This window comes from Pimephales promelas, chromosome 8 (genome assembly GCF_988280905.1).
Source record: "Pimephales promelas chromosome 8, fPimPro1.hap1.1, whole genome shotgun sequence".
Classification (NCBI taxonomy): domain Eukaryota; kingdom Metazoa; phylum Chordata; class Actinopteri; order Cypriniformes; family Leuciscidae; genus Pimephales; species Pimephales promelas.
The window spans coordinates 4,289,834-4,316,054 of record NC_142776.1 but is presented as its reverse complement, the minus strand read 5'-3'; the positions used below and the strand labels follow the sequence as shown (position 1 = coordinate 4,316,054).

General features: G+C 39.0%; 1 protein-coding gene across 3 annotated transcripts in view; it reads right to left on the bottom strand.

The window, feature by feature from the left end:
• Window positions 1–26,221, bottom strand: part of pcdh9 (protocadherin 9) — a 301,547-nt gene that overhangs the window by 91,041 nt on the left and 184,285 nt on the right. The window contains exon 4 of one of the 3 annotated variants that reach the window (XM_039689063.2): window positions 18,086–18,287. The exons of 1 other annotated variant lie outside the window; for it this stretch is intronic. In XM_039689063.2, coding sequence (XP_039544997.1) covers window positions 18,086–18,287 — 202 coding nt within the window. The remainder of the gene's footprint in view (window positions 1–18,085; window positions 18,288–26,221) is intronic. One more of the 3 variants, XM_039689064.2, reaches the window with a different exon arrangement.

Below are 26,221 nucleotides of genomic sequence, written 5' to 3'. Positions count from 1 at the left end.
ATAAACTCAAATAAACGCTGATTGTATTGGAGTGGATTCGGACACTAATGCAAAGGATGCGGGTTCGGTCTGAGGGAAGCTGGATGATCATGTCCTTAAGTACATTCAGTATCATATTATCATTTTCTTGAGCATGTTAACATGGCCAGAGTGCCCCTAATGAGAGAAAGTAACTTAATACAAAATTGGCAGGGTTTAATGCCCTCACTATACACTATACACTCTATAACACCAGTTCAATTTCTCTATTTAATCAACCAATCACATGGCAGCTGCTTCAATGCATTTAGGGGTGTGGTCCTGGTCGAGACAATCTCCTGAACTCCAAACTGAATGTCAGAATGGGAAAGAAAGGTGATTTAACCAATTTCGGGCGTGGCATGGTTGCTGGAGCCAGAGTATTTCACAATCTGCTCAGCTACTGGGATTTTCACACACAACCATTTCTAGGGTTTACAAAGAATGGTGTGAAAGGGAAAAACATCCAGTATGCGGCAGTCCTGGGGGCGAAAATGCCTTGTTGATGCTAGAGGTCAGAGGAGAATGGGTCGACTGATTCAAGCAGATAGAAAAGACATTTTGACTGAAATAACCACTCGTTACAACCGAGGTATGCAGCAAAGCATTTGTGAAGCCACAACACACACAACCTTGAGGCGGATGGGCTACAACAGGAGAAGACCCCACTGGGTACCACTCATCTCCACTACAAATAGGAAAAAGAGGCTACAATTTGCAAGAGCTCACCAAAATTGGACAGTTGAAGACTGGAAACGTGTTTCCATCATAGTTTATGCGCATGTCTACTTATTGGATAAAAAATTCTATCCACCTCACATTGACCACATACATATTTATGCAAATTTTTAGAATGTATGCGCATCTTGCCCTTTACATCCGGGTGGATGGAAACTTAGCTAATGACAGAGATCACATTTAACTGAATTGTATTTTTTTGTGAATTGTTTGTGAATGCTTGTTTTGATTTACTGTCGATAATTTGACTTAAAGTTGAGCAGAATAATGCACAATATTCAATAAATTCTTCATATGAGAAAAAAAAACAAAACATTTTAATATAATATAATTACGGAGGCGTATTGCATTCACTTGAAGAAAAAAAATCTACTCTGTTTTTCTGAATTAACGAGTTAATTTTTCATGAGAAAAAAAAATTTGCTCTGTTTTTCTGAATTAATGAGTTAATTTTTCATGAGAAAAAAAAGTTTTTGCTCTGTTTTTCTGAATTAATGAGTTAATTTTTCATGAGAAAAAAAAGTTTTTGCTCTGTTTTTCTGAATTAATGAGTTAATTTTTCATGAGAAAAAAAGTTTTTGCTCTGTTTTTCTGAATTAATGAGTTAATTTTTCATGAGAAAAAAAATTTGCTCTGTTTTTCTGAATTAATGAGTTCATTTTTCATGAGAAAATTTATTTTTGCTGTTTTTCTGAATTAACTCATTAATTCAGAAAAACAGAGCAAAAAAAAAAATTCCATTAAAAATTAACTCATTAATTCAGAAAAACAGAGCAAAAAATTTTTCTCATGAAAAATTAACTCGTTAATTCGGAAAAACAGAGCAAAATTTTTTTTTCTCATGAAAAATTAACTCATTAATTCAGAAAAACAGAGCAAAAAAAATTTTCTCATGAAAAATTAACTCGTTAATTCAGAAAAACAGAGCAAAATTTTTTTTTTCTCATGAAAAATTAACTCGTTAATTCAGAAAAACAGAGCAAATTTTTTTTCTCATGAAAAATTAACTCGTTAATTCAGAAAAACAGAGCAGATTTTTTTTCTTCAAGTGAATGCAATACGCCTCCGTATATAATATAACATTTTTAAATCATCAATTGGACAAAAATCATGATATTCACAGGTTAGGTAATTGTGGGAACACTGAATTTAAATAAATAAATAAATAACCAATTTGATGAAGCATCTGCAAGATGACTACATAATAAATCAAAGAGATATCCTTCAAATGAGTCATTTTAGATCAGTTAGAATACAATACAATAGACTGGCACTATGAGCTTATATTGTCTAATACTCTTTCATCATCCTACAGCATACATAATGAATCCTTGAACAACCCCAACAGTATCACTCAGATTGCCAGTAGTGTGTTCAAGTCGCACACTCAAAGCATAATGCATGTGCTAACAATTTCATTTTAATATCAAATTCATACAGGGCGCTTGGCTGTGCTCAGTAAGTTCGACTCGGTTAGCCACAGTGAGAGCGGATTAGTGCTCTTTCCAGAAAAACCTGGGCTAACATCTGCCACTCTGCCCCCCTGCCAGCTTCTTCCTTATCACACCTCTCAACACTGCACCATGTGCTTACCAACAGGGGGGGATCAAATCTACAGGCCTCTTTCATACCGCATAGCAATGAGGCGTCGTTTTTAGACTATTTAAAACGGCTCGCCGAAATAAAGCTTGTACGCAAAGGCCTCGCTAAAACAAGGCTTTTACGACGGAGTTTATATGCTGCTTCTTCATATAACGTGGGAGCAACAAGCAGACAATACGAGTCGAGAGATGTGTTAGACTATGACCAGAGCTAGATATAAATTCATGGCTCTCATCATTGCGATCAGCCAGTATAAACCAATGAGCCATCTATTCTGCTGCAATAAAGAGCGCCTTAATGTATGTGAATAAACAGTAACATCGTCATATGTGTAATTTTATCAGTGTGTGTCCTACAGTAAAAGGCTTCAACACACACACTTTGCCACTTCTCAGCTCATCCCATTGCTCTCTGGAGACCAGAATCTATTAAAGGCCTTTATGTCCCAGAGCCCTCAAACGCTAAGGAACCTGAGAGAAAACACGGCTGCCATATTAACCAACATTACACAAGACATACATTCAAAATAAGGTTAACCATCTGTACAAGGCTCCGAACCACATCACACATGCGTCTGGGTTGTGCGCCATATGTTCGCTGTACAGTATTTATGAAATGCAGCAGTTGGTTCGAGGCTCAATACTCATGTGGATGTGCAAGTCACCCGTGGGTCAAAGGGATGATCCCACAGCAACGTCATGCACATTTAATGTTTCCACAGTATATCCTTTAAAGGCCTGTTCACACCGGGACGGGAATTTCATGTGCGATATTCGCCGACGTTTAACGCCTCATGACTAAACAAAGGGCACCAATGTGAGTGTGCACACCGACGTGTAAAAAAAGAAAAACGTCCCGAGTTTGTTTTTTTAGTTTGACACGCCGTGTCAAAAACTATCTGACCAATGAGATTTGCGCTTTTACTCACATGTTTGGAGCTTCTGAAGTTACAGTAAAACACAAAACATTCTTGCCGAGCGCACATACGGAACGGAGAAGAAGATATACGCCAATTAGCGTCGCCGTCTACTAGAGGCCGACCGATAAAGGATTTTGAAGGCCGATACAAATATTTGTTGGTTTTAAAATCCGATATATCGGCCGATATTATTATTATTTTTTTATTTCAGAAACGAGCAACAAAATATTATCAGATTTCCCTAACATTAGTTATTTGTAGTTAATTATGAGTTTTAACTAAAATAATATGATAATGCATAACTGCCATAACTCTGTCTGACTCTGGCTGGATCAGCAGGCGCGTTATACACAAGTGTTGCCAACAGGAACGGTGTAGAGTGCCCTCTGGTGGACAAACTATACAAATCCAACACTCATACCATGGTTGAAGCGTGATTCGCCCGTTTTTATTTTTTATTTTTTTAAATATTCATTTATCGGCCCTTATAACTGCCGATACCGATATTTTAGAAAATGCCTAATATCGGCCGATAATATCGGACTGCCGATATATCGGTCTGGCTCTACCGTCTACACAGCCAGGAATAAATAAGACGAGGAAGACGCGTGGCAAGTTAAATGTAGAGCTGCTAGTCTCGTTGGTGTTAGAACATAAAGAACAAACTCGACAGCGACTGCAAACATCTTGATAAAAGAGAACTGTATGGAGTGGTGTATTGCAGAACAAATGGGCGCCATCTAATGTTAGGGAATGTATTTGCATGTTCACTCGGGCTCATCGTCAGCAAAAATCGCTTGGGTGTGAACACAAAAAATGTGTTGAAAAACGCTGGCGAATAACGCGCGCTGATATTCGGTGTACGGGCCTTAATCCTGTTATAATTACACCAATCCAGTTTCACCACAAAAGCCATGTTGGTCAACTAACGTTGAGTTTTGATGGTTAAATGCATGGGTACGATGGTTAATCAACCAACTCACCACCAAAACAGAACAAACTAGTGAAAAGCCTGTTAAACAAAAAAGTCCACCTTAAACCAGTGGTTCCCTTTCGTCCTGGGAACTCCAACGTGTCTTCGGGGAGTTCCCTGACGAATCGGGATCACGCTAGGGGGCCTTATTACCTCTGATAGAATTAAAAAAGAGCCAATAACAATTGGCATGCAACCTTTGCATTCCGCGAGCCGCCTACAAGTGTGGATATAAAAGCGGAAGTAAAAATTGCATAGACGCTTTTCACTGAGAAGCCGAACAGAGTCCAGCCCTCCGCGAAGGTACAACAACATGGCGAAGGGACGACACGTCTCCGTTCCCTGTACTCATGGAACGAGGGTTACATACGTAACCGAGACTTTCCCTTTCGTCCTGGGAACTCCAACGTGTCGTCGGGGAGTTCCCTGACGAATTGGAATTGGGATCCCGATTCGTCAGGGAACTCCCCGACGACACGTTGGAGTTCCCTGTACTCAGGGAACGAGGGTTACATACGTAACCGAGATGTTTTCTGGTCTTGGCTGACTACCAAGTTGGTTGTATAAAAATAGTAATACATTGCTTTTACTACATATTCACGCATCAAGGTCTACATTTGATCAATTCAGGAATTCTATGGGAGTCAAACCCAGACATTGCCATTGCTAGCACAATGCAACTATATATATATTACTACTGTTTGAGCTTCACGAGTTCAGTTGATCAGACTGGGAGACCAGCTATATCAACTCCCAACTAGGCCAAAAATTCAGTTAAACAAATTGAAAGAAGGTAAAACCAGCAAGCCACATCAGGCAAGTTTTTTAACAGCAGGCAACCATTATATGAATTTGTGCTAGTCTTAAAGTAATCTTTGAGGCAACATACTGTATGAAGCTTTTAAGTAAATAATCAGTGGCACCATATTATTCATGCTAATGTGTTGGAGCAGGCCGCAGACTAAGGATTATTTATCTTTCCCATGATATGCAACAGAAATTCAAGTTTTCCCTCTACTGCTTGTTTAGCAGCCCAAAGTCATCTATTCACCCAGCACACAGCCATTAAGTGTAAATCTCAAGTGTGCAGTTCATATTACTAAATGGATCTGAATGCCACTGGCAGGACATCCCTCCACTAATTTAATAAACAATGGGCTATTGTTGAGACGGACTGTCAACATAATGCCTTCAAATGGGGCTTTTGTGCTGCTCGTGACTGGTGGCAGATGGGCAGAATATGATGGCAGAACCTGTCCTGTCGAGTGGGCAGCAGTGGCAGGCACTGAGCCTGAGGGGCCAATCAAACGGCAGGAAGGGGGCAACATCCTACCGGAGCCCTTGGGCACAAGGGCCAAGAGCATCATTCTGTTTCTGGAAGGACATACAATTTAATGTTTCAGGGTCATATACATAAAACATTAAGTCAAACCAAAAATGAATCAGAAAGCAGATTTACTAGCGTGTGCAGGACTCTATAGGGACCAACAATGATTCAAAAACTTTGACCTGACCATGTTTTTTCTTTAATTGCTAATGGGACCTTTTTTAACACCACAGACTGAACAAAATGAAGTATTGCTTGGTAAATTGGTTGAGCTAAATTGGTATTATCTAATTGTGTACTTAAATTTAACAGCTGACAGCAATTCATTTGTGAGACAGTCAAACAGAAGGATGGCCAAATCCAGTGAAATATCAACTGATGTGATAACTCTATATTGTATTACATTCTCTAAACTATAGTGAATAAACTGTGATAATGTGAAGGTGACTGAATAAATTTTGGTTTGACTGTGTATATATATACATACACATCCCGAACGGTTGTTGGTGCGATCATGAACTGAAGAACAGTTCAGAAAGCCAACAGAGCGTGTTTTCACAACCATAAGTCACTGACGCTCTGCACATCCAGATGAATGTTATGTGTTGGGGAGGTGTGTGTGTGTCGATCCACTGAGCCATATCGGGCTCCGAAGCATGACGAGGGAATTACCCATCTTCTCAAACTCATCAATGATGGATGGTAAAAGTGCTTCCGTTTTCATGCTAGAAAACATAACAATCTCTCCTCTCCGCATTTAGCATCAACACCCTTGGCCCGCCATCAGAAAGAACCATATGAACACACACACACACACACACACAGGTACAAAGCGACCAGTTCATAGCCCAAAGCTATCACATCCTGACAACCTATGCCTTTCACCTGCACCAGCATCAATAAACATCTTCCCTTGTTACTCTTTGACGCTCCCACTAAATGCTTTGAATCAAGTGTTAAAAGGGTTGAAAACACCTCGCCGACACTATTCACCGCAGAGATGGAAGATTTAAATATAAATGAATGCACAGTCTTTGAAAAGCCGCAGCAGATGCCTAACACCTTGCTTTGGTGGGTATCACAGAAAAGAAAAAAAAAACGCACACTGAACCGCGACTTTCACATACAGCGTAGAGGCTGTTCCTCTGTTCGAGAGATGACACTGCAACAGCATGATTCCCCATAAGAGCTCAAATCATCTCGCACTCTTCCTCGCACGCCCACGCGCTCACAATCACACTTCTGCCTTTGTTTGTTTTCTTTGCGAGCTCGTATGAAATGTTGACAAAGCAGAAGTGCTTGTTTGCGTTTCATTTTACAAAAGGTATCAAGGCCGAGACGCTTCGCATCTGGACCGCCGATCAGATGTGCTTAGCACATGTGGGCCGAACAAACATGCGCTAGTATAGTAATAGTTCGTGAATTGAGTACGTCCAAAAAGTGTGGGCGGATTTTTCCCATGCACCTTGCTCTGTTTAACAGCAACAAAATGCGTCTCTGTTACTGTAGAAATTGAATAAACGAGTGAATTAACAGTGAAACGACTTGCTTTGAGCAGCGGTGAGTTTATTTCACTCTTACCTCTCGTTGAGAGTGAACCGTGACCTCGCGAGTAACTTTTTCCGAGCAGTTCTTTTTGCTTTACTTCACCACCTCCTCTCACTTCAGCTGCTATCTGTCTGAATCATGAACACGCTCATGAAATCTTTACCTGCTAGAAGCCAACAATGTGGGAGGGATGATAATAACATCATACATACCAGATCAAGTTCATCAACTCGTCAAATAAAATGTGTTCCCACACCTGGTAAGCATCCTCTAACATACAACACAGTTTTTTTTGTCACATATCTTTCCCACCTAGTTAGGAACATTCATCACCCATCACCCTTAACGAGAACCTAATCCTCCCTTCTGAAATGCTAAAAAGTACATATATCTTTTGTGGAAATCTCAGGACCCAAAAATGTTCCAATTATTAAGTTCGGTCTATCCATTGGTGCACTTGCTCGCACAGACATCACACACCATCAGTGCATTCCTCAAGGCTGTTTAGAGTTGTCGACAGGGTGAAGTACTACATGTTCCTGGATCAACATCTTTGTTGACCCTGGATCAACTTTCCAATCAACCAATCAGATCTGAGGGACAAGTTTACAGTTTATGTCAAGTTTAGGCGGTGAAGTACTTAAACATCAGTGTTATTACTAGAGCCAGACTGATATAAGGCAGGACAATATTATCGGCCGATATTAGGCATTTTCTAAAATATCGGTGTCGGCAGTTATAATGGCCGATAAATGAATATTTTAAAAAAAAAAAAAAAAACAGGCGAATCACGCTTCAACCATGGCATGAGTGTTGGATTTGTATAGTTTGTCCACCAGAGGGCACTCTACACCGTCCCTGTTGGCAACACTTGTGTATAACGCGCCTGCTGATCCAGCCAGAGTCAGGCAGAGAGAACCAGTTATGCATTATCATATTATTTTAGTTAAAACTCATAATTAAATACAAATAACTAATGTTAGGGAAATCTGATCATATTTTGTTGCTCGTTTCTGAAATAAAAAAATAGTAATAATATCGGCCGATATATCGGAATATCGGATTTTAAAACCAACAAATATTTGTATCGGTATCGGCCTTCAAAATCCTTTATCGGTCGGGCTCTAGTTATTACCCTCTGATTTTAGGGAAAAGTTATGGGTAGGGATTGGGTAAGGACTACATGTTGATCCAGGATAAACAAAATATGTTGATCCAGGACCATGTCTTACTTGGCAAAATCACGGTGACACTATTGCTAACCTCTCTGGAATTGCCTACTCTACCTTAAATCGTTTTTTAGTAGACTGCTCTCTTTATGAAAGAACATTTGAACCTCCATTTTGTCTTGAAATCTTAGTAAATAACCTGAAGTGGGAGGAAAATTATTATAAGTCAGGAACCAATCACAACACACTGGTCCAGCCGACCAATCAGAGTACATTGTACTTCTCAGAAGGAGGGGTTTCATAAAGAAAGGAACTAAACAGAGCCTTACTGACAGATAATAATGTCAAATGTGGAAAAAATAATGTGTTTTGAACATTCAGGAAACATCAAGACTTTGAAAAGGGGCATACAAGGTCCCCTTTAAACTACAGCAGCTTTACAAGCATAATTTCTCAAATCATCTACAAATTAAACTGAAATAATCAAGGCAAAAAGCAGTTGATTGAATCTGATTTACCTCATGTAATCAGACGCTGTTGACAGTGGAACTTCCACGCTGTAGGTGGGATCGCTATGAAATCTTTTTAATTACACAATTAATTATGAACTTGGTAATTAGATTAATTAGTTAATTGCATAAAAGGGCCCTTCCCCTTGCTGTAGTACTGCATACAATTAAAGTTAAGCGCTTGGATGCAGCCAGCCTGAAAAAAAAAAAAATGCATATATACACCATAAACACAACAGCGTTTGTGAGTCAGGTGGTCCATTTGGCAACAATAAACTGGTAATTTCAAAGGCTACGGAAGATATAGTTGATATTTCTATGAATATGCATTATCTATAATATTATTAATTTGCATTGAAATATGAAGAAATGAGAGCGATTAAACATTAGCATTTACCATTATTATAAAAAAAAAAAAAAAAAAAAATTGACCCTGAAGGCTGATGTTTGCAGCATGTTGGAGTCTCATACAGGCTGAGTGTTATTATTTCAACATGAACAATACTTCTCTATGCTACAAAACTCCACCACACCCACCATTCTCATTTTTGCCACATTAAATGGAAATTCATCAGTCAAACAGTCATAATCTCTCTCCTTCCTGCGATCACTCATTCATCTCACTCCTGGCCCGCTGTCAGCACTACCAGTCATGCACAGCAAACATGGCATCCTGCCAACATGGGGTAATTAATTTCAGTATTTCCACAAAGGCAATTGATTGACAGAGTCGTATTTGCCTTGAATCCTCATTACTCCACAAACGCGCCTTCTTTCCCGGGCACCTCCTCTCTTCCTGTCCTCCTTGATATTCATGGGTTCTTCATCTTTTCCACACTCCTCTTTGAGTACTGTCACCGTATGAATATTCTCCCACAGAGGGAGTGTGAACACGCTTGGCTTCCATGACTCAGTGCTTCGGTTCTTATTCAATTATTTAGGTGTTGTTATTGATTCTGTTTAGAAACACAATGGGAAAGACGGAGACCCAACACCAGTATTGCCTGTACGTAAATATCAATATGTCCATAAATTCAAACCTCCAAAGTGCACCCGATCGGTTTAAAAAAAATAAAATTAAACAGATAATGTCATAATATGGCAATGCTATAAAGTAACTTATTAGATCAGAACCATATATCAACATAAACCCTCCAAAATAAAGATTATTTAAGAGGTTATAGCAACAACAACAAAAAGTAATTATTATTCATTTTGTAGTATTATTATTAAAGGAGTACTCCATTGGTACCTAGTCAATCGTTCTCTGAGATTTGTTTTCATGATAATCGAATGTAAAGAGTTGTATCTCTAAAAACGTTAGCGTTTAGCGTATAACGCTAGTATATGGCGCATAGAATAAGTAAAAAGAAATCGCTAATTAATACCACTAACAAGGCACAAAATAGCCCCACACTAACACAGTAACATAATGAGGGTCCATACATGCAACTTTGTAAGTGTTCAGACCGCTTAATAAGAAGATACTTTATAAAGACAGTTCACTTCGCGTATACAGACAGGAGCCATATTAGAAAACAGTCTCGATAAGTAGATCCCTGAACTAGCGATTTCTTTTTACTTAGTAAATGCCCCCAGTACTAGCATTATGCGCTAAACAGTTTTTAGAAATAAAACTCTTTACATTCGATTATCATGAAAACAGATCTCAGAGAACGCTTGACTAGACCAAAGGTTCATTTTGCGCCGGAGTCCTCCTTTAACTGCATAAGCCAAATAATAAATGCAAAATGCAGTTTTTATACATGCGTAAAACAACACAAGTTTGATTTACTAGCCTAGCATATGCAATAGTTCTAATATATATATATATATATATATATATATATATATATATATATTATGTTGCCATCTAAACTATGCACATTTATATAGTTAGATGTTTTGTTAAAGTCTTTCACAAGAGAACATATTCACCCACATTATTCCGCCCATGACTAAGACATCAAATTATTTTGTTCCACTTTTCTCTATCGCTGTATCGTTTAAAAATCTTTCACATTTTTTCAGCTCGTTTTACGTCAGGTTTTCATCGACGCTCGTCTTCAAAAAGGCCTGCTGCTGTGAGGATGACGGTTCACGAACTGAGTCCCGTTCCATCCTGAAGTCTTCAAAACCGGTTCCAAAACACGACACATCTTTCCGTTAGACTCCACCATTAACTTCCCTGCGAACGGAAGCTGTGCTCTTGAATAATATGAGAGGATTTGCGCTCTCATGGGGTCTTGTAGCACACAAAACCATGCATGTTTTATTTAAAGGCACTTTATAAATCCAAACTCTCAAGAACAGGAGCAAAGCCAAAAGAATAGAATGAAGTGGTACGACGATTTGCAATCCATTGACTCGCTAGAAATTCCAATGCAACAAATAGCATAATGCATACCAAAAATCAAGGGACAACATTGGTTTAACATTTAAATACACTGTAAGGTTTAATTACGGAGGTTTTCTGCTACACACGCTTCACTAAAGATACCGATCGTTTACCCAGGAACCCCCTAAAAGAGAATACCACTTCAGACGATTTAATCTTTAATGATGTGAACTGAACTATAAACCCAAGGCATTGAATCATGCATCAATAAATAAACAGCTACGCTTTATTTTATGTCCGTTTGGTGTATTTAAACAGTCACCACCATCTCAACCACCAATTATAACCCAGAGTTATTAGATTACAAATTAAACTGTACATCTGCAGCGCAGCAAGCGGAGAATGAATGTCGGTAATTATTCCACGGGACGTTGAAATTGCAAAGCATTTAAAATGCTCTAGCAAATACCCATAAGATTAGAATTAGCCTTTCGAGCTTTTAAATTACACACATAAAGTCATGTCGGAAAATCTTACGCACACTCGCATCTTGATAAACACGTTATATTTTTTTGAAATGTCAGAATGAAGTAGTGGCGCATGAAAGGCTGACCTGCAATTAGCACCCGCTAGCTTAATACCTTTTGATTGAAAGCATAAAAATAATTAGTCAATCTGCATAATTGCTAATTAGATACTAATGCATATGTGCTCGCAATTAACAACAGCTGCACGGAGTAAAGGTAGAATAAACTGAAGGAAGTATAAGGCTCGCAAACACAACTGCGGCTCGTGTATTAGCTCGCAGTCGCTTTCTTACAAACGCATCACGTTGTTTTTTCAAACCCTCGAATTGTAGAGCTTAACCGTATCCCGTAATTATCATCTCAGAGGGTTGCTTTTGTTTGCATGTTTTTTTGTGGCGAAGGAAATCAGCTTTCTGAAGCCTACACATGTCGGGATCTCCCGCCGAGTCCAAATGGAACCCACTCAGAGACACTTCCCTGTGTTCTTACGTTGTTGCCAGGAATTGACGTTGACAGTCCTGTCGACAGCGTTCGAAAACCCAAAGCGACTGCGAGAGGTGACAAACAACTTTAATGCTCGAGCCGGGGTAAAACACTGAAGAAAGGGAAATAAAAGAGTGGAATGCTCGCAACTTTTTGGGGATTAATTCAATCTGCACAACAACCTGCAACCCTCAGTTCCCCTGTGGTTGGTACAGATCATCAGAAGTTGACAAATTAATCCTCACAGCCAGTTTTCACAGAAGACTGCTCCCTGAACTCGCGGAGCATGCCGGCATTGGAAGATTTGTGCGGAACACAATGGCTCCACACACTAGAAGTCAGCTTTCCATGACGTCTGAGCGCAGAAGACCCACGGAGCCGTCGGTTCTCACTGCTATTGTTAACTGCGCTTCAGAAAGAGCATTGTGTGACATTTCTGGATTTAGGTAGATGTAAAGCTCAAGGTTTCACATAATCCGTGACCTTGGATAAGGCTCTGTATATTTGTACACGTCTCTCGGGAATACTGGATTCTGATTGGTTAATCGCAGCATTATGTGGTCCTACGTTTGTGTAATGATGACTCTAAACCGTATAACTGAACTTTTGAGTTCCTTCAGACACACGTCCATTTAAAAAGTTTGAGGTCGGTAAGAGTTTTTCAAGTCTTTTATGCTCACAAAGGCTGCACTTATTTCTATGGAAATAAATACACTGTACTATTGTGAAATATTAATACAATGGTTTTCTTTTCATATATTTAAAAATGTAATTTATACCGTGAGTTTTTTAGCATCATTACTCCAGTCTTCAGTGTCACGTGATCCTTCAGAAATCATTCTAATATGCTGCTTAAGAATTTTTATTCTATTTTTATCAATGTTGAAAACAGTTTTGCCGCTTCGTAGTTTTTGGTTTCTTTGATGAATAGAAAGTTCAAATCAATTGTATTCACCTTTTGATTAACTGAATGCCTTTGCTGAATAGACTTTATAAAATATATATATATATATATTTACAAAATCTAACCAACCCCATCACTCTTTCATAGCTATAATGGTTTTTATACTGTAGAAACTATTTTATATTACCAAACCCAAAACATCACAGAAAACTTTCTGCATTTTTTTACATAAAAAAAAAAATCACTAAAGTATGGAAGCTTGTTTCCACCACTAAATAAAAAATAAATAAATAAATAAATAAATTGTGACTTTTTATCTCACAATTGCGAGATATAAAGTCAGAATTGTGAGAAATAAAGTCGCAATTGCGAGATATAAAGTCGCAATTCTGAGAAATAAAGTCACAATTGCGAGATATGAAGTCAGAATTGTGAGAAATAAAGTCGTAATTGCAAGATATAAAGGCTCAATTCTGAGAAATAAAGTCGCGATTGCGAGATATAAAGTCGCAATTCTGAGAAATAAAGTCACAATTGCGAAATATAAAGTCGCAATTCTGAGAAATAAAGTCACAATTGCAAGATATAAAGTCACAATTCTGAGAAATAAAGTCATGCGAGATATAAAGACGCAATTCTGAAAAAAATAAAGTCACAATTGTGAGAAAAAAAGACAGAATTGCAACTTTTTATCTCACAATTCTGAGTTTTTTCTCACAATTGCGAGTTTACATCTCGCAATTCTGACTTTATAACACAAATGCAAGTTTATATCTTGAAATTCTGACATCTTTTCTCAGAATTGTGAGATATAAACTCGCAATTGCGAGTTATCAGGCCCTCAGAATAGTTTATATATCTCACAATTCTGACTTTAAAAGACGCAATTTCGACTTTATATCATTCAATTCTGACTTTTTATCTTGCAATTCTGACTTTATAACACACAATTCTGACTTTATAACACGCAATTCCAACTTTGTCACGCAATTCTGACTTTATATCTCGCAATTCTGAGAAATAAAGTCAGAATTGAGCGATGTAAACTCGCAACTGTGAGAAAAAAAGTCAGAATTGTGAGATAAAAAGTCGCAATTACCGTTTTGATTTTTCATTCTGTGGCGGAAACAAGCTTCTATATTAAAGGCCCTTGCACACTGAGTCCGAAATTCGCATCCGAAATTGTCGCACGTTAAAAAATAAATACGACCTCACGTTATGTCAATCACGTTTGCACACTGCCTCCAAAACTTTCGTCAGTCATGAAAAAAAGAATATAATCTGGTTTGATTTTCTGCGTTTTTCGCATCCGTAGCAAGCTGTTTGAATGGTGTTTTGACAATTCAGAGCCACCGAATCATGAATACGAAAAAACGAACTCAGAAAATTTCGAACTCAGTGTGCAATGACCTTTAGTATGATTTATAAGCTGTTTTCCACATGGGGACTGAAACAGTGTCCCCACGAGGACAAGAATATTGCCATCTTTGTGGGCACATTTCGTCCCCATAATGTAGGGTTTAACACACCCCACATACTGTAAACACACACTCACACACACTCTTCAAAGAGAAGCCAGTTCTTAAGTTGAGTAAGAAACTTTTTTTGCTGCACTGCAGTGCTCTCACAGTCTGTGCAGCAGAACTCTAGATACACTTTGTGATATGCTTAATTAATGAAACTGGTGTGTGTATGAACATCTCATACTTTTATCAATGCACACCAATCCATACTGAGGCCAATGGCCAAGGCTCGATATCACAGACCGATGGGGAGCAGACTTCATTCGCTCAGGGTTCATTTCTGATCACATCTGTCCATCTTTCAGCCAGTTTGTCAGAACTTTGACTTTGGTAGGAACATCCATACCGGCTGTCTATACACCTTTTCATTGAAATCTTTTATTTGGAAGTTGCAAATGTCAAGTTTTATATTCCCTGTGCTATCTCGGACGTAAAAAGAAACTCGGTTGGATTTTTTCATCTCATCCCTTACTGACCTCTAATTGATGTTGCCATCCGAGCCTAGTGATGCTCCCAATATAGCCCCTGTGTGTGTCCAATATTTGATTATGCGCCGGTCTCCATGGCACCACGGCCATTTGTGTGCTAATTAATTACCAGGCTTAAGAGCTTGTAGATAATTGGTGTGTACACCACCATCAATTCCATTAAAAAGAGCAATTATCACCTACCTTATGCAAATGATTGTTTCAGAGCTCCCCCCCCCCCTCTCTCTCTCCTCAAATTAAAAGGAGACACTTGAGTCTTGCCACTCTGCACTAGATCACACTTTCAATAATCATATTAATAGCAAGAAAAGTCTCACAGATACATGTGTGTGTCGTTTATAATGGATCTTTAGAGACCAAAGAAAGGTTCATGAAAAAAATCTTTTTGCAAAAAAACTGTACGGACTCTGTATACAGTACACAAACGTGTTCAAATGAACCGTAAGGCGCAAGCGCACGTGTGTTAACTATCGGCGACCTTGGGCGACACAGGTGCTGGAGCAGATCTATGGCTCTCTGTGATGGGAAAAGTAGGTCACGGAGTTCTTCCGCTGGAAATATAAAAACTGAACATCTTTGCCGCATGAGACCCCAACAGGGAAATCACGGCTAAATAAATCAAGTGTGTGCTGAGACCGATAGAGCTACACACTCTCAGCCCAGAGAGACGTGACTGACCATTAGCGTATAAATACACATGCTTCCATCACGGCTCTCGCGCAGGAAGTGACCTCAAACCCTACGGTGACAAATTAAGGACAAAGATGTTTTCTTTTGACCGACCTTTCATAGTTTTCGTCAAGGTGAGAATGAAGGTTCTTGTGGTTGAGATCGCTTAGATGAACTATGCTACAAACAGTGTTTTCCCTTCAGTTCAACTCTCTTTCTTTCACACATGCACACACTACTGCTTTTATTTCTTTTCTGTAATTGTCATTTGTTTTGCATTAATCTCAAGTATAGATTTTGGGGGCCTTTTCTGAGCATTATTCAGGTCATATTTCACTCTAAAATCAAAAGAAACAAGAAATTATATTTTTCTGAAAGAGTATATTTATTAAACTAGTATAGCTAATATATATATATATATATATATATATATAGAGAAATCTAATACTTCCTAATCCTTTCCATCTCCGCCTCCTGATCCCTAACCCCACCCCTAATCCTTCCCATCTCCGCCTCTTCATCCCTAACCCCAACTTTAACTCTTCCCATCTCCACCTCCTGATCCCTAACCCCAACCCTACCCATCTCTACCCCCTGATCCCTAACCCCAACCCTACCCATCTCTACCCCCTGATCCCTAACCCCAACCCTAATCCTTCCCATTTCTACCCCCTAATCCCTAACCCCAACTTTAATCCTTCCCATCTCCACCTCCTGATCCCTAACCCCAACCCTAATCCTTCCCATTTCTACCCCCTAATCCCTAACCCCACCCCTAATCCTTCCCAACTCCACCTCCACCTCCTGATCCCTAACCCCACCCCTAATCCTTCCCATCTCCACCTCCACCTCCTGATCCCTAACCCCACCCCTAATCCTTCCCATCTCTACCCCCTGATCCCTAACCCCACCCCTAGAACCCTAACCCCACCTCTAATCCTACCCATCACCACCCCTGATCCCTAACCTCACCCCTAGAACCCTAACCCCACATCTAATCCTACCCATCTCCACCCCCTGATCCCTAACCCCACCCCTATTCCTACCCATCTCCGCCCCTGATCCCTAACCCCACCCCTATTCCTACCCATCTCCGCCCCTGATCCCTAACCCCACCCCTATTCCTACCCATCTCCACCCCCTGATCCTTAACCCCACCCCCAATCCTACCCATCTACACCCCCTGATCCTTAACCCCACCCCCAATCCTACCCATCTCCACCCCCTGATCCTTAACCCCACCCCTAATCCTACTCATCTCCACCACCTGATCCCTAACCCCACCCCTATTCCTACCCATCTCCACCCCCTGATCGCTAACCCCACCCCTAATCCTACTCATCTCCACCCCCTGATCCTTAACCCCACCCCAAATCCTACTCATCTCCACCACCTGATCCCTAACCCCACCCCTATTCCTACCCATCTCCACCCCCTGATCGCTAACCCCAGCCCTAATCCTACTCATCTCCACCCCCTGATCCTTAACCCCACCCCCAATCCTGCCCATCTCCACCCCGTGATCCCTAACCCCACCCATAATCCTATTCATGTCCACCCCCTGATCCCTAACCACACCCATAATCCTATTCATGTCCACCCCCTGATCCCTAACCACACCCCTAATCATTCCCATCTCCACCCCCTGATCCCTAACCCAACACCTAATCCCACCCATCTCCACCCCTCTGAAATCTGGATCCAACTCCAACCCAGGATCTCGTGTACTGCAATGAGGTGCTACTGGATTTTGGGGTGAAATATGAGATTCACCCATTTATACGATCTATAAAACAATGTATACTACTAGTAGAATCATACAAACCAGACTTATTTTGCCATCTAAACATCTGCCATCTAAAACCAGACAAGTGCGAGGCATCTGGTCAGTCGCTTGCTTTCCATTTCCTGCCTCCATATATAGTGAATCCCACTGATCAACATACATTATACAACACACATATTCTGATTAATAGGCCCTTATGTCACTATGCAGAGTATAGGACACTTATTACACGTGATTTCAGAATCTCTTAATGCGCATCCTGCATTTCTGCACAAATATAGGCATGATTATGCAATTTTGCCTCTACCCATCTCTTATTTATTACAGCCATATTGACTTGTGCAAACTTCATTCAGTGTATCGTGAGAGCACTATTTACATCGGGAACTGTTATTGCAGAACATTAAACTGTCGTACAGTACACATTGAATGGGAAGGCGAATAATGAAAACCATCACCATCATGTGATGTTCATCTTCCTTTCCGGCTGCGCTCCTCCTGCCGGCTTCGGTTCAGAGAAGTGAGAGAAGAGGAACGAGGACACATCTTTCAGCACACACTCACCAGAGTTGGGGTCCGAGTTCCCGTCTGCTTCGGTCCTCTTGTCCGGAGAGGTCTGCTCGTAGAAGTCGTCCTGCGCCTGCACCAGAGGGAGAGGGTGTGAGAGGAGCGGGACACTGCCCACGGGCTCATGGTCCCCCAGCCCACTGTCACTGCAGCTTTCCTGAGACCCGTCCGGCAGGTGAAACGTGACGCGCCGCTGAGACTACAACACCAGAGAGCAGAGAGACAGAGACACGCGTTAATGCTCGTCTCAGTGTTTCTCGATCAACCAGCGACTTTCGGCGGATCGATTGTCAATCGATGCAAATTAAAATGGGGATTTGTTCACTTCTATAGAAATGAACAAACAGGATGTTTTGGATTTGATTTGGTCAAAATTGGCCCTGAGCACAGCAAACACAAGTCACGTTTCACATTACGAAGCTCTCTTCACTACAGGGCATGCGTGTGGTGTCATGCGCACAGTGATACGCTCTGAATGCAGCGGAAAGCGCTAATGGTGTGATGTGTTAATCACTAAAATAAATGACAGTCTTATGATATAACAGCATTTAATGTGTGTGAGAAGATGAGCAATTGTGCTATATTTAGAGAGAGAGAGAGAGAGAGAAAGTATATGATGTTCAAAAGTTCGGGGTCATTACAATTATTGAATGTTTCTTGCGAAGAATGCAAACACCAAAGCAACATTTTCATTTAGTTTTAAGTATAAAACAACTAAAACTAAAGATGAAATAAAATCAAATAAAAAACTACATAAATATTTAATAATAATGACAAAAGCACACAAAAAAAACTAACTAAAACAAATTCAAAATGTTAATAAAAACTATAATATTATTTCAATTGTACTAAAATAATATAATTATTGTCGTTTGTGAGTTGCTTTTGATAATTGCACTTAAAAAGCATGCTAAATGACAATATTTATTTTTTCAACAATTTATCGATTATTATTATCAACATTATCATTTCAGTGTTAAAATATGAAGACCTCAGATGTAAAAGCCTCTAAGTGCCATTTGAAACTTTCTTCTAGAATGATCATTTTTATCAAGCTTGTATATTTAAATGACAATTAAAGTGAAATTACTGAACTTAAAGGGATTCTCTACTTTTTTGGAAATAGGCTCATTTTACAACTCCCCCAGTGTTACACAGTTGGGTTTTACCATTTTCGAATCCATTCAGCTTTTTTTCTTTTTTTTTTTTAGAAGAATATCCAACCGCGATCTCAAAGGAATTGTTACGAATTTTACGAGGTGGCTAATTCGTAACAATTCAAACGACCTCACTCGTACAAATTAGTACAGTTTTGCTAAATCGTACATATTTTACGAATTGGCCAATTCGTATGAATTCGTACGAATGACCTACCCCCGACCCCGCCCCTAAACCTAACCCTCATGTGGGTTTAGACAAATCGTATGAATTCGTACAAGTGAGGTCGTACGAATTAGCCACTTTTTAATCACTCGTACGAATTCGTGCGAATTGGTCATGAGATAGGGTAGGAATATCAGTAACCAGACAGTTTCTGGTCTCATTGAAGTCAATGAGACCAGAAACTGTCTGGTTACTGATATTCTTCTAAATATCAGAAAATCGGCTGAATGGATTCGAAAATGGTAAAAACCCCACTGTGTAACTCTGGGGAATTGTAAAATGAGCCTATTTCCAAAAAAAAAAAAAAAAGTGGAGTTTCCCTTTAAATATACAATCTTGATAAAAATGATCATTCTAGAAGAAAATTTCAAATGGCACTTAGAAGCTTTTGCATCTGAACTCTTCATATATTGTCTACATTATTTTAATATTAATATAGTTGATTATTAATATTATCAATTAATACATTTACAAATGTAATGTATTCCTGTGGTCAAAGATGAATTTTCAGCATCATTACACCAGTCTTCAGTGTCACATGATCTTTCAGAAATCATTCTAATATGATGATTTGCTGCTCAAGAAACATTTCTGATTATGATCAATGCTGAAAACAGTTATGCTTTTTTTTTTCTTTTTCTTTTTTTTGAGGAAACCTTTATATATAAAAAAATCAGGATTCTGTGATGAATAGAAAAATCAAAAGAACAGTGTTTATATGTAATTTCCCTAATGCATTTATTGTCCCTTTATTCAAAAGTATACATTTCTTGACCCTGACCTCAAACTTTTGAACGGTATTATTGTACGAGTTGCTGTATTGTAGTTATGGTTGGCACAGGCTCTGCCCACAGCGCTGGTAGGCGTCAGAGGAACACCACTGCTGGGTTGGCACGGCCCGGCCAGAGTCCTATTCACATGGCATGTGCTCACACTGGGCACAGAGGCTCAAAGCAATGTGAAGGTTCCGGCATCACCGTCGAACATGCGTGAACCGTCCGTTTTGATTGTTTATGCAATGAATTACGCTTAATCCAACATGTCTGTCCGCATAACCTCTCCCACGCAGTTACTAGGAAATGATTCCACACATCCAAGTCGCTTTTAAAGAAAATATTTCTGCATTGCTGATCTCAGTCACTTGCTAATTTTAAGCATACTCTAATGACATTTCACAAAGTCCAGTACGGAGCTCTCCGCTAACCTTTCTGAGCGGGAAGTTGTCTTTTTTTGCACCATCTCTGTCGACTGTCTTAGACGACTCTGCTGTAATTATTGGCAAAAGCAAAGGTCAGCCAATCTCAGCGCTATGCAAATGACCTCATTATATAATTTGGGGCATTTCAGAAAGCATGTGACATTCAATTAGAGGTAAAAAAAAAAAAAAGCACCCGCCGAACAGTAGCTTGAGCGCGACAGAACACTTTAGCTGGACAAACTCTGCTCTCAGATCTCCGGCATCAGAACTATTTCACTGACCTTCACACCTTTTGACCACTCGCATCACAGATGCATCATGCAAGAAAGCATGGGAAATATTTGCTTATAGTAATTAATAGGGGAAAAGTTTCAGGCCGAGAGACAAACTGTTAATTTACCAGTCATTCATTGCTTGAAATACCATGATATAACAAGAAATGCTGTGGAAAGTTATAGAATAAGTGAATAAACTTAATCGAGTGTGTGGCAAGTGTTAAATTGAGTTTTTATCAAAAAGACGTGTCTTTTAAACTGCTTGAATGTGTGTGCACATACTATTATGTATGTCTATTAGTTTATACCAATTACCTTGTTTAATGTAGCCAATAATACATTTGATTTACTGTCCGTCCGGAGTTTGATCGACACCACTGCAACTAGTCTCACACACCATTCAGTAATATATATGAAGGATATCGTATGCTCTAAAACCACAAGTCCTTTTATTCATACGATATGCTTGTGCTCTCCCAAAACCACATGATATATAATCTCTCATATCACAATACAATATCATCAAAACAATATTGTGTGTAGATCACCTAACAGAGTGAAATACTACCCTTGACCTGAACGATGTCACAGTGCGATACGCATTATTACGCATTATACACATTCATATTAAAGGGACAGTTCACTTTGAAATTATTTTTTGATATGTTTTAGCTTACCTCAAGGGCATCCATGATGTTGGGGTCTTTGTTTCCACAGTATTTTAAATTTTGATATTTTTAGGTCAAACCGTTTGTGTCTTTCAGTCATATAATGGAGGTCTATGGTCACCACCTCAAAGAGCATGCACAGAGAAGTCCAAAATAAACATGATTCAATAACTCATAAATGTAAATACACATTGATGGCCTAAGACACGAAATGAGCGGTTTGTGTGAGAAAACGAAAAATATTTTTATAGATTTTACCTCCTGTAACCACAGCCACGTCCAAGTGATCTAAGGCCGCGGGCGCTTTGTGGCTGTGGTTATAAGAGGAAAAACGATACAAATACTGTTCGTTTTCTCACAGAAACCGATCGTTTCTTGTCTTAGGCCATCAATTTGTATTTACATTTACGAGTCATTGAATCATGTTTAGTTTTAGAATTTGGACCCCATAGACCTCCATTATATGACTGATAGACACGAACGGTTTGACCTAAAAATATCAAAATTGAAACTACTGTGGAAACAAAGACACCTACATCTTGGATGCCCTTGAGGTACGCTAAAACATATCAAAAATTAATTTCAAAGTGAACTATACCTTTAATGAATCATGGTTCCATGTGTACTCATGATGTTTTAAATATCAGTTGATACATTAATGCATGTCTAAAAAAATGGTACGTTTACACCACTTTTATTATTGATTGCTATTAGGATTTGAAGAGAGTTTCGACCAGTTTAACAAAAAGTGTGTTTTAAAAACAATGCCTACCCTAGCATCACATCTAGCAAAAAAAACTATATGGTTTATGCAATTATGCTTCTCATATGAGTGTATAGTTTCTTATTTTAGGAGTGTTTTTACTGAAAAATACGCCAGAAAATAAAGCCACCAGAAAATAAATATGAGGAATTGTTTTTGTGACAATTCGACATACTGGCTGATCTCGAGAGGGACACATTGACCTGCACCGTTTATCAAAAATATGCAACGGAAAACAGCGAAATAATCCGATTTTCAATGGTACGAAAATATAGATTTTAATAAAGGGTGCAAAATACAGCCAGTAAGACATGTGTATGGTACATTTTCTCAAATCCCAAAAAAGTTAATACAGGACCCCTTGTGCATCCGCCTCACACTGAAAGTCAATGTGGGCATATGTGTGTGTGTTTGTGCGTTTGCCCAGCAGTCACTCACTGCTGTATTAGCATAAGACCAGCTTAAACCTTCGCCACTGCCAATTTACACGCAATCATGGCTTATCATGCTTGTCAGCCCATATTAGCAGCGTGTTTTTATATTGTAACGGGCCAAACGCGCTGACGACGGCACCCGCTCTAAGCAAACACACTCGCTTTCAGCTAAGATGTTTGCCCTCGTCAAAGTCCACAGAATCAGTGTCACGCAAGTTTCCCTCTCAAAGACCCGATCAAGCTGCCCGGTTCCCTCACAAGGAGTGAAGAAAGAAGAGATAAAAAGAAAGTGGATGCATCTAAGCACTTTTCAGAAAAAAAAAAAAAAAAATCTCTCTTTGGCTGCGAGTAAATAGGCAATTACGGCATGCATAAACAAATCAGAGAACATGCAGATCTTTAATGAGTTACATTTCCTACATTTCAGGCTTATGTCAGTTTTTCTAAGGAGGAATTTCAGGGCTTGCTTATGAGTGCTTCACTTCCAACGGAGTAGTGCTTAATGGATTTGCGTTAAGTCTGGGTTTAACCTAGCCTCCTGCTCGGCAAAAAGTCATCGCCGTCTGAGGGCTGTTATCGTGGTTTAGCGGCAGATCAGGTCTCTGTGTAGAGATTAGCGCCGGAGTTTGCTGGAACTTTCCAGAGAATGTCACAAAACCTCAGAGCATCTTTCGTAACTCTCTCGGAGGCACAACAAATCTGCCTGGAGTTCGTTACCCACCGTTTCTGTTCTTAACATGATGAATTAAGTCCGAATCGGGAACATTTCCCATTTAGGGTCGGTATCCTCTTTCCTCGATATGAATAAGGAGATTTTTTGTGTGTTTTTGCAGTCGGATGCTACGCGTCTGAGACATAATAGACTGCTGTTTCTGTCTGGATCTCATGGGACGATTCACTGGCAAGCACACCTTCCGCTTCCTCAGTGTTTCTCCCTAACAACGTCCTTGATTCCCACCGCGGGAAGCATGCTGTCGGAAAACAGCGCTCTCTTTTGCACCTTGCAGCCTGTCATATAACCAGGTGTGAAATTTCCAAAGATAATTTCTGCAATCAAATGAATGTAAAAAAAAATTACATATTACACGCATAATTTACAGTAGGCCTTTCACGAGCGCAAAATAAACACCTGTGTGTGGATGTTAAATATGATATACTCATTTGATTTGAAGTTTAACTCTATATGACCTTAAAGGGATAGTTTACTTTGAAATTCATTTTTGGTATGTTTTTAGCTTACCCCAAGGGCATCCAAGATGTATCTTTCAGTCATATAATGGAGGTCTATGGTCACCACCTCAAAGAGCATGCACAGAGAAGTCCAAATTGAACATGATTTAATGACTCATAAATTTCTAGGATGCGGTTTGTGTGAGAAAACGAACAGTATTTATATCGTTTTTACCTCTTGTCACCACAGCCAAGTCCAAGTGATCTGAGGGCACGGGCGCTTTGTGGCTGTGGTTATACAAGGTAAAAACGATATAAATACTGTTCGTTTTCTCACACAAACCGCTCGTTTCGTGTCTTAGGTCATCAATGTGTACTTACATTTACATGTCATTAAATTATGTTTAATTTGGACTTCTCTGTGCATGCGTTTTGAGGTGGTGACCATAGACCTGCATTATATAACTGACAGACAAGAACGGTTTGACCTAAAAATATCAAAATTGAAACTACTGCCGAAAAAAAAATGACACCTACATCTTGGATGCCCTTGAGGTAAACTAAAACATACAGAAAAAAAAATAAAATAAAATATAGTGAACCATCCCTTTAAAGCTTCTGCTAAGACAGCATGGATGTTGCATGATACAAGAGACGTGAAAGTTTCAGATACACAAAACGAAATTACCATGAACAATACAGATTAGGAATATATCTTATTTATGCCACAATGACTTAATCGTCTTACATTTAATTTAGTCAGAATGCACAGCTACTTTTGAACATAAGAATAATGATTATTGCATACATTTTCTATCATTCAAAGGTTTGGGGTGTGTAATATTTATATATATATATATATATATATATATATATATTTAAATAAGTCTCTAATGGTCAACCAGGCTGCATTTATTTGATCAAAACACAGTCAAATTTGATTGTTTCCCATTTGAATATACTATTGTATTCCTGTGATCAAAGCTGCATTTTCACCATCATTACTCCAGTCTTCAGTGTCACATGCTCATTCAGAAATCACTCTAATATGACGATTTGCCGCTTAAGAAACATTATTATTAGTAGCAATATTGAAAACAGTTGTGTTGCTTTATATTATTGTGGGAATCATTGATGAACAGAAAGATTGATTTTAGAATAGAACTCTTTTGTAACATACACTTGCATTTAATATCGATTTTGATCAATTGAATGCATCCAAAAACTTTTGAATAGTAAAGGGTCAAACCAATCAAACCACAAACCCCTGATTTGGATAGAAGTATTTTTTTTTTTTTTTTTTTTTACATCCAGTATGACACACTGCTCGTTTTAGCTAGGTGTCAGTGTGGAATGTGTGCTTGCTAAACCAACACACACACACACACACACACACTTAATAAAAGCCGTAATAGCGCAATCAGCAAATCACTCAAACGCAGTGATTAATATAGCCACACAGTGACTCACACGTGTAGGTAGACGCACACATGAAAAGAAACAGGGCAAGATTTTTACAGTTTGAGGTTTGGTCTCAGCGTGGATATTTCCATAGCAGCCCTGGAGTGCTTTTCATTCGCAAGACGATTGCTCTGAGTCTTCAAGGAAAAAGAGGGAACGTCACCTCACTGCATGCTTCCAACCTCACACACTTCAGCAAATAATCCAATCCAACAACACCTCACCACCTGCTGAAACAATGCGGCTCTTCAGAACCATCAACGTCCACACAACAACAACAACAACACACACACGAGCATTCATCAAGATGATCACCACACAACTATCATTACAGAACCAAATGATTTCAAGACATTCACGCCCGGTTTCACAGACAAGGCTTAAGGTTAGTCCTTTCTGAACTGAGAGCAAACTAAGGCCTAACACTGTAAAAAAATAAAATAAAATAAATAAATAAATAAATAAATAAATATATATTTTAATGATTAGTAATCACATTTTTTCTCTTGTCAAATCAACTTAAATAAATTATGTAGTTCAGATAAAATCAGATTAAATCAATCTCCTTCATTGTATTAACTTTTTCTATTTCAATAAACTTAAAATTTTAAGGCAACCAGGTTACATACTTTTTTAAGAAACCTGGTTGCCTATATATATATATATATATATATATATATATTATGCAACAGTGCAATGGTTAGTCTACCGTAACATTGGAAAGTCTTCTATTCACCATCATCTCTGTTCTGTGGTTGTTAAATTATTAAAAATGTGTTCT